Below are 12,461 nucleotides of genomic sequence, written 5' to 3'. Positions count from 1 at the left end.
TGCCATGATGCAATTGCCAGCTCAGCCTCTCACTCTCTTCTCATCTCTCCATGTCCCCCCTTTCTATCTGTCGATCCTGTCTCCTCTCCTTCTGCCTGTTGTCTGAGCTTCTACCTCCTGCCACATTCATCCTTCAAAGCTGTCACTTCTGTGTTTTGTCCATATCTTTTATCTCATTTGCGAGCGTTATGTCCTCTCTCCATCTCTCCTTCTGTCTCTTTCTATTTGTTCTTCTGTCTAACTGTCAGGTTGTCCGTCTCTATCCTTTATTTTTCATTCCTCACCTTCCTCTGCCCTCTGGTTTTTACATCTATTTTATACAGTGTACTTGTCTTTCACTCTTACTCTCTGGCCCTTTTTTTTTGCTCTGATCAATTTCAGTGCTTACTAGATGATGCTCTTCTCTTCAAGTTCTAATTTCCTAACACTAAGCCTCTTTCCCTACTGTTTCTGTTCTCACTGCAGGGGAGAGAGGAGGCAGTGTGTTGGATGGAACGAAGAGTGAAAAGGGGGGGTAAGTTAAGGCCCTTCAGTAGAAGTAATAAAGAGACACACATCCAATCCACTTTAAGAAGTCAAAGACCTTGTCTATTGCTGACCCAGCAACTAAATCCGCCAGGCACGCAAAACAACAAGCCTCTGTCAATATCTACTCATATTAGTGTCATCAAACTTGCACCACAATCCGTCAATAAACCTTTACATGCACCACATGAAGCACTGTTATTAAGAATTGAATGTATGCAGTAGAAAAGTTGCTGAGTGTTTTGCATCTCTGGTATCGTTCATATTAGGGATCAGGAAATGAGAAATATGTCAAGAAAGTACAAGTAATGACACAATCTGATTTTTCCATGCAGGTCCAGTCAGTCAACTGTAAGCAACTCCAACAAGTATGAGAGCAGAGATAAGATCAACGCCACAGCCCAGCGCACCCTCCTCATCGACTCTGGATCGGAAACAGACAGCAATGTCTACGAGAGCTATGCAGCGGTACGAGCGAGAGAGAGGAGGAAGACAGGAAAGAGCGGGATGAGACAAAGAGAAAAGAGCCGTTTGGGAAAATATGCAGCGAAACAGAGGGGCCGAGTAAACAGATGAGGGGAGGAAAGAGGTTAGACAGGGGGTGAAGGGATCTGACAGAGGAGGAAGTGGAGAATTCAGCCAAAACGGGGAAAATGGATCGATAAACTAATGGAACCTTTAGCTGTGCATAGAGATGGAACACAGATCAATACCTCACAATTAGCATTCAAAATGCCCATCGATCTCAGCGAAATTATCATTTTGTACTTTAAAAAGGCCAGCAAGGATTTGAACCTTGAAGAAAACTGTTGAGCGAGGTAGAAGAAAACAGATAGCGCTGCTGTCAGGATGGGGTATAATGAAACCTAAATCCCCACGGAGGCAGGCTTTATCTTTCCCCTAATTTAATACGGTACCAGTATGCGTTGGTTTGGCCAAATTTACCAAAACACTTTTGACATATTTGACCCTGAGATTTCTGCCTGCACCTCAATGCAAGATGGTCATCACAGTGTTAAAAACAGCAACATCTCCGTCTATAAATACCAAATAGATGTTCCACTTCACTGTCAGCTACTTTCATAGGGACGATATCTTCTGTCTTCTTCAGTAGTTCTAATTACAAATGTTCATAGCAAGTTTATTCACCTCTGTTGTATGGGAGAGGCCTACTCTCTCTCCTCTCTCTCTCTCTCTCTCTCACACACACACACTCAACCTGGCTGCCTCAGACATCCATCCAAAATGTATGGTTGAATCTTTCTAGAGGCTTGTGATAAAACGGGTGAACGGGCCCTCTAAGAATTCACCTTAACCCCCTCTGCACTGATGCAACACATGTGGCTTTGTCATTTACCTGATGTGACTAAAGGTCAAAGCTAATCTTTATACTCTCTCTTCTGTTTTGCTAATTTCAGGAAGGTTCCCATCATTATTACCCCACCGGTGACTACAATCCGCCTCTCAGTCCACTCCCTGAGGAAACGCGTAGGCTCGGTGAGACACAAATATACCTCCGAGTAAACAAGGCTCATTTCCAAAATATTCATGATTTGCGTATGCATATGCTCTTCAAGGTGTCACCCACCTCCCTGTGGACTCTCACAGCCATCTGTATGAAGACGTGAGAGACGGGGGTCTATACCAGGACATCCTGGCTTCCCCGCTTCCTTCCTCTTCGTCCTTGTTTGACCACAGATTGCACAGATTGCCTCATCAAAAGAACAAGTGGAGACTACCAGCCTACCCTCAGGTCTGTAAACAAAACCTCCAACCTATGATGATAGCTCCTCTTTGATATATTATTTACATTTGATGATGTCACAATTGGGTTGCAAAATAAATCTATTGTAGAGGTAGATGATGTACTGTAGCCTCATCACGTAAGTAATGGAAACTGAGATGCACTCTGTCTCTCAGCAGGCCGCTGAGAGAGTGAGGGATGTTCGACAACCGCGGAGAGAGTCTGATCTTCCCTTTGAACTACGAGGCGAATTAGTCTAGAATGAGAAGGTCAGAGCAGACAAATAGGCTATGACAGGGCTTGTGATTCAACAGTAGTCATTGAGTACAGTGTTGTATAGCAGATACTATTGTTATTATTATGATATCAATACAAAAGCTTTTGAATTGTATCTCACAAGTCACATTGGATATACCTGTCACAATTGTAGAATGGCGCTAGAAGAACGCTTGATTTAAGATGTTATATAACACAGTATTTCACTCTCACTTTTTCTGTGTATGTTCTTTACATTCCTCAGATGTAAGTTGACCTACAGTAGAATGTGTGATGATATGTTCAAGTGGACATAAAAATGTAGTGTTCGCGTGTTTATTTAAAATGTATTAATATTGAATGTATCGCGTGCAGGAAAGATTTAAAAAATATGTATATTTAAGTTTCAAGCCATGCAATAAGACATAAGACTGTCAAAATCGTACTGTTTGTGCTTTTTTCATTTAACTTAAACTAGCCACCAGCTTTTTTTATTCTCCCTTTGTGATCTTCCTCTCTTTGTTCTTTCACCTTTACCCGTGTTCTAGTGTTCTTTGGCCTGCAGGTAGACGTGAATCAAATCAGTTAGAGACACAAATGGACTGACAAAGCTGTTTTTCACCCGGAGAAGGGCAGCCCCTCACGGTGGCACTGGGTCAGAAGCAGCACAGACTCAGTGCCAATCAGACAGCATCCTTTTTGACCCACACAATGTGAACGCATTCAAACATGTATCCAAGATGAGGACTTGACAACAGTGGGCCGTCCGCCCCCCTCTCTGATACAAAGACTTTCACAGTTAGTTAGTCCATGGGAATCCCTGCAATGGGATTGTACTGAGTGGTATTTAGCATGGTTATGTCTTCAGGAGGTAAAGCCATATCTAGGGCCAGACTCTCATCCTATTTTCTCTTGGATTGAAGTTCAGCTCAGAGAGAGAGAGAGAGAGACCGAGACCGTGCAGGGAATTTGTCTCACTGAGGGTGGACAGTTAAAGAAAAAAAGAAGAGAATCGGGAAGAGAGGGTTAAGCTAAGCTGCTACTCTGGCTCCTGCTACAAAAAGGATCTACTCTCCTCATCATTTGATTTCCATTATTGTTTCAAAAGAAAAGCAGTCCATTGTATAGTGACACACCACAGCCTACAGTTTACAACAGTTAGAATCTGTATTTATAGAAAACTTTACAAAACCAAAGTTGCTTTACACAAGAAAAACATGTTTTGACCTGATAATGGTGCGAGGTAAAAAAGTCAAGGGGAGACGTGACCGTTTGGAACAACTTTCTTATCTATCTAATGGTTGTTGAGATATTTCACTCTGCACAAAAGTGGCACCATTGCCATCCATGGTACCATGCTGCTAGTGTGGCTGAAAAAAAAATCTTGTTTTGAGAAGAGAAAAAGAAGTTACTGGCACAGCCATCCTCATGTCTTGTGCATGTATAGCTGAAAAGTATATCATCAAGAAATATGTATTGGTCAATGAATATTTCTTGATATATCTTTCTTGATGATGTACGTTTTAAGCTGTAGACTGATGCTGCCACACCTGTCAGAAAACATAGATAAAAAAATAGATGTTGTCTTCCTGTATGACAATAACAAGGCTTAAGTGCTCTGTGTATTTGTGTAACTTTGTCTTTTAATGTTCCCTGTGCAGAGATCAGTAACTTCCTCAAAGTTTCCATTGCTCTCTTAGGTTCCCGCTGCCTCGTAAATTACGCAAATAGCGACTGGGCTTACATCTGTACACAGAGCCGTTATGCATGCATCCTAGTTCTGCTTCCAGCTTCTGCTTTTCCCCTGAGCATGATTCGTCACATCACGTCTCATGAGTACACACACAAAACACAGAAACACAGCACAGGCAACACATAGTCCAATGAGACACGCATATATATATATATAAAAGGGTATCATTTTAACATTTCTTCCCCAATAGAAATGTCCACTTTTTCATTTTTGATGAAGATGGATGTGGTCTGCCTCATGACTTGTTGTTTATCTGGAGCAACCTTCACACGTCACTCTTTTTTGGGTTGTTACTGTAAAATGCAGAGGAAATATTGACTAAAAGAGGTGATGTTCCAATTCCTGGTGAGGTTGTTGTTGTCCTCATATTTGTACAACCTGCAATATTCTGCTTCCTCAATGGCCTGACTGCCTGGAGATAAATCTCAATGTTTCACAGAGCTGTGTTCCCTCAATTAGGCTCGCTATTCTCCATCATGAGCTGTCAAGATATGTTTGTCTCATTACTGAACAATTGTTTAAGTTCCTGTCAAGATGACTGCTGTGTTCAAACCAAAGCCTGTTCATGATGCATCATTTCGGCTCAGGCAAGAACAGTAATCTGCTAAACTGCAGGCTTGACAGCTCAATGACGTACGTCAACTTCTATTTTTCCTCACTTGCCTCATGAATGTTTTGATATGATGCGTTCAGAAGAATCTCGAGGGAACTCGATCATTCAGGCTGCAGGAGTGCACAATTAAGTCAAAAGAGAAACAAATAAGAGACTTTAATTACCTCAGCTCTCAGTGTTTTCACGTCCTTTTTACCCCTCTCCTGAACGTTTTTTATTTGGAAAACGAATAAGAAATTGAATAATGCTCCTTTATCAGGCTGTGCTACCAGTGGGGAGCTGACTCAATTTTAACTCACATTTCTGCAAACCCTGTCTTTGCTCTCATTATTTGGATTATAATCACTTGAACCAAATACAAATCAAATCAAAAGCAACCACAGGTTTTACAAATTAGAACATGATTTTACTGGCAGTTATTACGACTCACGTTGTCGGTGTTCTCTCCTGTTGTCAGTAATGAGGATGTAATTTACCCTCCAATGTGGATGAAAGAATACAACTGAATACATATAACAATAGTTCATGAAAGACAGCTCGGAAGCGAAAACAACAATTAATTATTAATTCTGATAAGGGCAGATCTGAGAGCACATTGAAAGGAAAAGAGCATCTTAAATTAAAGATGAGTTTGATGACTGGCCATCGGCATCAGACCCCATGGAAATGTAGGAGTAAAAATAAAACCACAGAAAAAGTAGATTATGCTAGTAGAGCCCAAGGATATTGCAAGAGAAAAGGTTGAGTTATGGATTTTTATTATCATTAAAAAAAATGCACACATACAGTCCACATTATTCTCTATTTGAAATAGTGCAGGCTTTATTAAACAAAATTCAAATCCAGACAATCATTACTCTCCTGGTATCTTTTTCACAAAGGTGCACAGTATATTCATCATAAGAAAAATGTCTTTCTTTTTCAAGCCACATTTGGGTGTATTTCTTTCCCATATGTAAGCACATTTAAAACGTCCGTCTCTGCATCTCACTCATTTAAATGCGCACACACTCCCACTCCAACACTAGGATATAAAGATGACAAAAAGAGAAAAACAAGCTGTTATTATTAAAAGCATTATGTCTGATCTGACATAGTGTACAAATGCATTTTGCACAATGTTTTTGCATTCATAAATCACTGTCTGAAATGTATTTTCAAATAATCCACACAATTATGTTAAGTTGTAAACCTACATCCATACATAAATCAATATCGTCTCATGATTTGTCATCAACAAAAATGCTCAGCTGTAATGATAAACAGAATGTAAAAAAGGAAGAAATTATTGGGAAGTAAGTGTTTACAGATTGATGTTCTTCTCATCATATTTGTGTACGAGCATATGTGATTGGTTATCTGTCACTTGCCAGGTTGAATCTTATAATATGATTGGCTGGAACATGAAATGGGCAAGTCAACAGTCCTATATTTTGCGACTGACGCCCACCTTCGGTTCATAAATGTGTTTTTCCTAGAATGGCGAAGGCATGACCCGCCCTACTCTGTCACTGATGTGGTGTACTCTGCCTTGATTGACTTACCATGATATTCTTACATCATCCAATCCAACTATCGAAGGCAGTGAGTACTAGCCAATCAGAGTAGGGCCAATCATTTCCTCGTCATCCTATAGGAAAAACAAAAATTGCCTCTGGTTCCCCCCTCTTAGCTCTCTTAGCGCTGATGCTGTTGTTTGCACCGTTAGCCGCCGGCTTAGCTATCGCCATGTTGAGAGCCACGTGGAGGCAATCCCTCAATCGCATGCTCTGAATTAGAAATTTAGCACCCTTAAAGATGCTTTTAAAAAAGAGTTAACAAATGCTTTATTGAAATTTGACAAGCTGTGAGTAGAAGCTGATCCAAAAGCATCCACAGCACTCTGGGCGAAGACTGTCCTCTGCTATTGTGGATGAATTGCATGCTTTGTCTGCTGTAACAGCTAGATTTGTCCTCTTCAGTTGGTTAATGGTGAGTCAAAATCACACACGCCAATCTTGCAGTCTTGAAGCAATAGTTGAAGACTGTGACTTAAAAACCCTTCAGTGCAATTTAATGTGAAAGACATTGGTTGATGTTTTCTGTGGTCATATTTAAGTGAATTTTGTGTTCATTTTTTATGTTTTAAGTTTAAAGATGTACTCAAGAAATATAATTGCTTCTTCTATGGCTGCATGCTGGCCTAGTTAGTAATTAAAGTAAAGAATATTGTTCTTCAAAGCCACATGCATTTCAGAACATCCTCAATGTTACCGTTTTAAAGGGAGGATATTTTATTAAACTGTTCACCATTCACAGGAAGCAAAAATGCTTCCAATTTGTACTGCATTTGTCAGTATATCAACAGTTTCTCATTACAACAAGGTCAGTCATTTCTTGTTTGTGACACAGCAACACACAGCAAAGATGACGCATACTTGTGGTCATAAATGATTGTATGAAGAGACAGGCAAAGACACACAATAAAAGCTAGTGTACTATAAAGAAGCAGAAATAAAGTAGGAAGAGAAGCTGCCGGGCTGAGAGACGTGAGGGAGGGTGAAAGACTGGAAGCCACAGAAGGAGAAAGCCATGTCACGAGAAAGAGTGGGTGAGCGAGAGACTGAAAGACTGAAACAGAGTTCGACAATTGAATGGGGGAAGTACTGATGGTGAGCACATGGGTGTGGTTGGTTAGCAGCGTTTCAGAAGTGACATACACAGGAAGGCACCGTGGATGATGAGGATGTGGAAGAATCTCTGGACTCGAGCACCTCACAGGATGGATACCAAGGTAAGCATCATAGCCTGGATGGATCATTAAATATCAGAGGGCTAAGGGGTGTTTTTGGTGAGGCATACTAAAGAGAGATTGATGGAGGACGACAGACAAACGGATGAACAGACAGACAGAGAGTGAGTTAGAGTGCTAGATGTGACAAACAGGCAGGCAGGTCAGGCTAGGGGAAGGGAAAGACGCCTGTACAGCCCAGGGGAAACAGGCCTCATCTTGACATATGCTCTGGAGTGAAATGAAGATTGACATGACCTGCTAATCTGAGCTGTCGCAGCTCATGACGGCCACAGACGTTCACCTGCCACACTGTTCCATGCCCGGAGGATGAGCTGCCACCAGGATAGGTCAAAGATCGAGATTCATGTTCTGCTGGGGGTGGATTCAAACTGCGCCACTGGCCCAGACTTCTATCCGTCACTCTATACCTGCCTCTGCTGTATGTAGCTGCTTGGCAGCTGTTCTCTGTGTTGCTATAAAATCATGCAGTACCGGACAGCGTTTTGCTTACTTCTGTTTGTCTATAGTGTTTTGTTTCAAGCTAGGGGCAACATGTTGTGAGGGGGAGGAAAGAGTATGTCGCTCACCAGTAGGCCTACAGGATTTCCATTACGGTAAAAGGAGTTGTTTTGACACGTCCTCCAATACCAGGTTTTAATTGGTGACAGTAGCAAACTTTTTGTTATTGAAGTTTGATCAATAGTGCCAAAAAGTTCAACACAGACATGTGTGGGAGGATAGCAAACGCAATGTGCGGCCTCAATCACTCACTTTTGACAAATGAATAAATAAAAAAATAAAAGAATTGTGGTTATGATATGTGTGTCTTCTAAAGTTTGACATTCAAAGTAGGTATCAGTTTTTGTCATGCTGCGTGAGGCGTGTGGGAGATGTTGCCCGTGTGCTTAAGGAGGAAGTAGAGGCTGCCATGTGGTGCCAAACCGCAATGAGTGCAACCTTCTGCCTGGTAGATTTACACTGCAAAACATGTTCCAAAGTGAATGCTCTCTCGCTTCAATTGTAACATCATAACTGTGGCTAAAGAGATGCGAATAAACCGTGTCTGTCTGCTCATGAGCACATGTTTTGTCTGCATGTTGAGTATCTGCTCCAATCCTCTGCAACAGATCCAATGTCTGCATTTCTAGTGTTATGACCTTTCCTCATTTATGGAGTCACCTTTAATATTTGAGGGGCTCCGAATTACTTTTGCAGATCTTAGTTGTGATAAAAGTTGAAATTCAACTTGTTCAAACACCAGTTGAGATACAACTTGGTTTATACTTTTCTGCATCATTGTGTCATCTCCTCTACTCATAATGTTGTTGTTTTTTGTCTTTCAGATTTATTTTACCCACTTGGCCTTCTTCCTGCTTGTCATGTTTAAAGGTGAGTGCATTGAGTCATGTTACTATGTAACTATGTAACAGAAGCCACTTTGATCACAAGTCACAAGATAATGCTATGCTAAAATATAAATGCTAAAATGAAGTCTACAGTATGGGTAAATTTCCATATGTATGTTGTCATCAGGGGTTTTTTTTGTAAAAAAAAAAAAAAGAAGTAGGATAATGTAATAACTTCTAAGAATACTGACTATACATTATAATGTGGGTTTAGAAGACTGAAGGCGTATCCCTCATCTCAGTCCAGATGAGGGATAAATAGGCTCACACTAAACATCTTAGAACTGTCAATGACAGTAATATAAAAGGTTTACTACTATCCAAATTAAGGTTTTCATCCACACAATATATCTGACACATATACTGCATATACTGCAGACCATCAGTCACGTTCCAGGCACATGGGTTCATCAAAGTCGTTGGAATCACAGCATTAGCCAAAGAAAGTAGAGGTTTTGTAGAGCTCCAGCATTAATTGGAAGGTGCTGAGCGAGTAAACAGACAACAGCCTCTCTGTCCTGCAGTCTCACACAACAATCCAGCTCTGTTGTAGCCAGAGGTTTTGTAAAGAGCCACTTCTTTGTGTGTGCGGCACTGCCCCACTCACAGGACTTTAACTGTGACATACTCTCAGTACATCTGCAGGGCCTCTCTCGCCGGCATGGCCAGACATTCTCAAGTCTGGCCTCTGTCAGGAATATACATCACAGCATTGTTTGATAAAATCACAGTGGTAAACAACACTGCTCTTTGTTCATCCTGTCAAGTTTACTGTATCAAGGCCTCGCTGTGAGGCTTCATCTGACTTGTGTTTTTGGTGATTTAAAATGTGTCTTTTTTCCCTCGCATGCAGTGTCAAGGGCTCAGACTTCCACACCCGCAGTTCAAATGGAGTCTGTGAGCAACAGTATGGCGAACTTAACAACAATACCTGCAGCTCCAACTCTTACTGGTACGGCGCTCGTGGCTATCTGGGGAAATGCCACTTTGCAGCATCTTCGGTATTGAGGCTATCTCCTTTTCAGTGTCATTTTCATGTGAATCAGTTGCTTTCTTGATGTAACAGGAAGAAGAGTGGAAAGCAGAGTCACCAGAGATGCTGACTCCTCCTCAACCACAAACAAGAACATGAGCACCAGCAACCCAGTCAGTGTCCACACCACCCCATCAGAAGTGAAGACTTCAACAGGTAGGCTGGTGTGTAGTTAGTGCTGTATATCTGAAACCCATAATAATTCAATTCAACTTGATGTAATTGTTCAGTTTCTGTCCCTTTTTAGCTCCAACAACAAAACCAAAAACAAAGTCCACACCCACTCCAGGTAACAATCTGCACCATGTCCCTCACATATTTGAACACCCAGTCGGTGGGAGCCATTGAGTTTGGCTGTAACTTCCCCTCACATCAATAGCAAAGGCTTTCCCGAAGCTTTCTCCCTTTAAAACTAATTATGAGGTAATTAGAAAATGTTAAACTCCCTGTACTTATTAAGATATAAAGAGGAGGTTTTTTGTTGCATTTTACCGGACCGGGGAAAAGGAGAGAACAAGAGTGAGAGCGACAGAGAGCGCATTGATATGCATTAAAGGTTTCCTAAGGGAGACATTCCACTGAAATATTAAAAAAGTCAATTATAATAATGAGTTAAACATAGGAATGCACCTGAATGGAATTATGTAGAGACTCATATGGCAAAGATAGGTCAATAGGTCCCAAAACAAATATATCGATGTATGAAATTATGCTTTTGTATTACATTCTATTAAATACAGAGGGAACAGGGGAAAAAGTCAAAGGAAACTAATGTTTTCACTGTCTATATTTTTCAGCATCCTCCGTGACATCCTCCCCATCCAAAACTGTGAAAACCACCAAAAAAGGAGTCCATCAAGTTGTTGCCTGGGGTACCAAAATGTTTTACTACTCCATAGTTACCTTAAATGCCACAGGCATTGCGGTTTTATTGTTATCTCATGGCAGACTGACAGTATCATAATTCCCTGTCTTCCAAACAAAGCCCATGGCAGAGTGGTAGAACAGAGCACCGCACTTCCCCTCTTGCCAACAGATTAATGCTTGATTATACCTAACGCAAGAAGAGATACGATATTTGTGTCCTCGTGCTGTGCTGGCTTGCCATAGATAGGGTTTTGATACACCATCAGCAGCATGTCAGCGGGGCCAGTAGATCTGTCAGCCTATCTCCGACTGTTGTTCCCCGGGTGATCCTCTCTCTCTTTTTTCCTGTAGCTTCCTGTGTTCAACAGTCAAACTTAATTCAATACTTTCCATTCCGCTTTTACTTCTTATAGATCCGAAGTGGGATGAAGATTTCACCTATGGTGAGAGGCTACATTTGACTGTTTATATTTTTGTTTTCTTTCATTTTGCGTCTATGGTTGAGTGTTTGACTCGTGTTTTATGTGTCCAGATTATAAATCCCTGCGCATCGCTGGACTGACTATTGCAGCAGTGCTTTTCATGGTGGGCATCATGGTCATTGGCTGTAAGTGTGACTCTGAAAGACATTTTTGTGAAGCACTGTAATTATATATTCAACTGCCTTTCTCACTCTTTTGCTTATCTCTAACTGTAGGTGGCAGGGCCTGTCGGCTTTTCAGATGTCACAAAAGTTCACAAAAGTAAGTACTTACAGCTTTTTTATTTCATTCATGCTAGTGAATGTTCAAATTCTGTATTTTTGCACTGTTTGAGGGGTGCATGATTAGCACAAGTGCTGAATAATTTAAGACAATGAAAGCTGACAGTCTAAATTACAGTCCATGTGCATGCAGGGTAGCCGTGCTTATAGCACGCTCTCGGGGAAACTAGTTGAATGATTTAAGTAATTTATATCACAGGCTAGTGGATGATATATTGCAAACAATCATTCATTTCAGACATATAATAGCTCAACAGAATGCTGACTAAAATCTCTGATGATTAATAGATCAAAAAGATTATGATTAAGCTATTTGTCGGGCGAAACCGTAACAGAAAAACTGCAAAGCGCATTGTTTATTTTCCTTACTGTGGTGTGTTTGTGTTGGATAAATAAAATTGATTGCTTGAACACTGTTTGATTCCTTAACGGTTCTGTGTGTTTATTTTCCAGATCATATCGAGTGGCCCAAGAATAAGGAGAGAGAGAGAGCATAATATGTACATTGATAAAAGTGCAGAGCTGTAAGAAACCAACCAGGAGTCCATCAAGAGAAAATCTGGCATCATATGTGTGAATGTAGACTGTATGCTGCTTGGTAACAGTGTCATGTGAAAACACTCAATAAACATAGAAAACATGAATCAGGCTAACAAGTGAAAAAAGGAACCCTCACCTGCTTAATCTTTGTCTAACATCATTTCTATACTGTGCGAAACTGCACTGAAA

At 40.9% G+C, this 12,461-nt stretch overlaps 2 protein-coding genes across 2 annotated transcripts in view; both read left to right on the top strand.

Annotated features, from left to right (window-relative positions):
* Positions 1 to 2,683, top strand: part of nphs1 (NPHS1 adhesion molecule, nephrin) — a gene marked incomplete at its 5' end in the record, with an annotated part of 40,256 nt that extends 37,573 nt beyond the window's left edge. Inside the window, 5 exons of the mRNA XM_079276240.1 lie at positions 466 to 514; positions 861 to 993; positions 1,944 to 2,022; positions 2,103 to 2,278; positions 2,449 to 2,683. Coding sequence (XP_079132366.1) covers positions 466 to 514; positions 861 to 993; positions 1,944 to 2,022; positions 2,103 to 2,278; positions 2,449 to 2,529 — 518 coding nt within the window. The 3' untranslated portion in view covers positions 2,530 to 2,683. The remainder of the gene's footprint in view (positions 1 to 465; positions 515 to 860; positions 994 to 1,943; positions 2,023 to 2,102; positions 2,279 to 2,448) is intronic.
* Positions 2,684 to 7,439: 4,756 nt separating this feature from the next.
* fxyd5 (FXYD domain containing ion transport regulator 5) lies at positions 7,440 to 12,398 on the top strand. The gene is made up of 10 exons (XM_079276256.1): positions 7,440 to 7,663; positions 9,007 to 9,052; positions 9,923 to 10,021; positions 10,136 to 10,258; positions 10,350 to 10,391; positions 10,900 to 10,974; positions 11,383 to 11,412; positions 11,502 to 11,576; positions 11,667 to 11,712; positions 12,186 to 12,398. Exons 1-10 carry the CDS (start codon positions 7,607 to 7,609, stop codon positions 12,208 to 12,210), a joined length of 618 nt encoding a protein of 205 aa, XP_079132382.1. The 5' UTR covers positions 7,440 to 7,606; the 3' UTR covers positions 12,211 to 12,398.
* The last annotated feature ends 63 nt before the right edge of the window (positions 12,399 to 12,461 follow it).

This window comes from Melanostigma gelatinosum (assembly GCF_949748355.1).
Source record: "Melanostigma gelatinosum genome assembly, chromosome: 9".
NCBI classification, from domain to species: Eukaryota; Metazoa; Chordata; class Actinopteri; order Perciformes; family Zoarcidae; genus Melanostigma; species Melanostigma gelatinosum.
The sequence above is the reverse complement of the archived record's forward strand: the minus strand, read 5'-3'. Positions and strand labels throughout refer to the sequence as shown.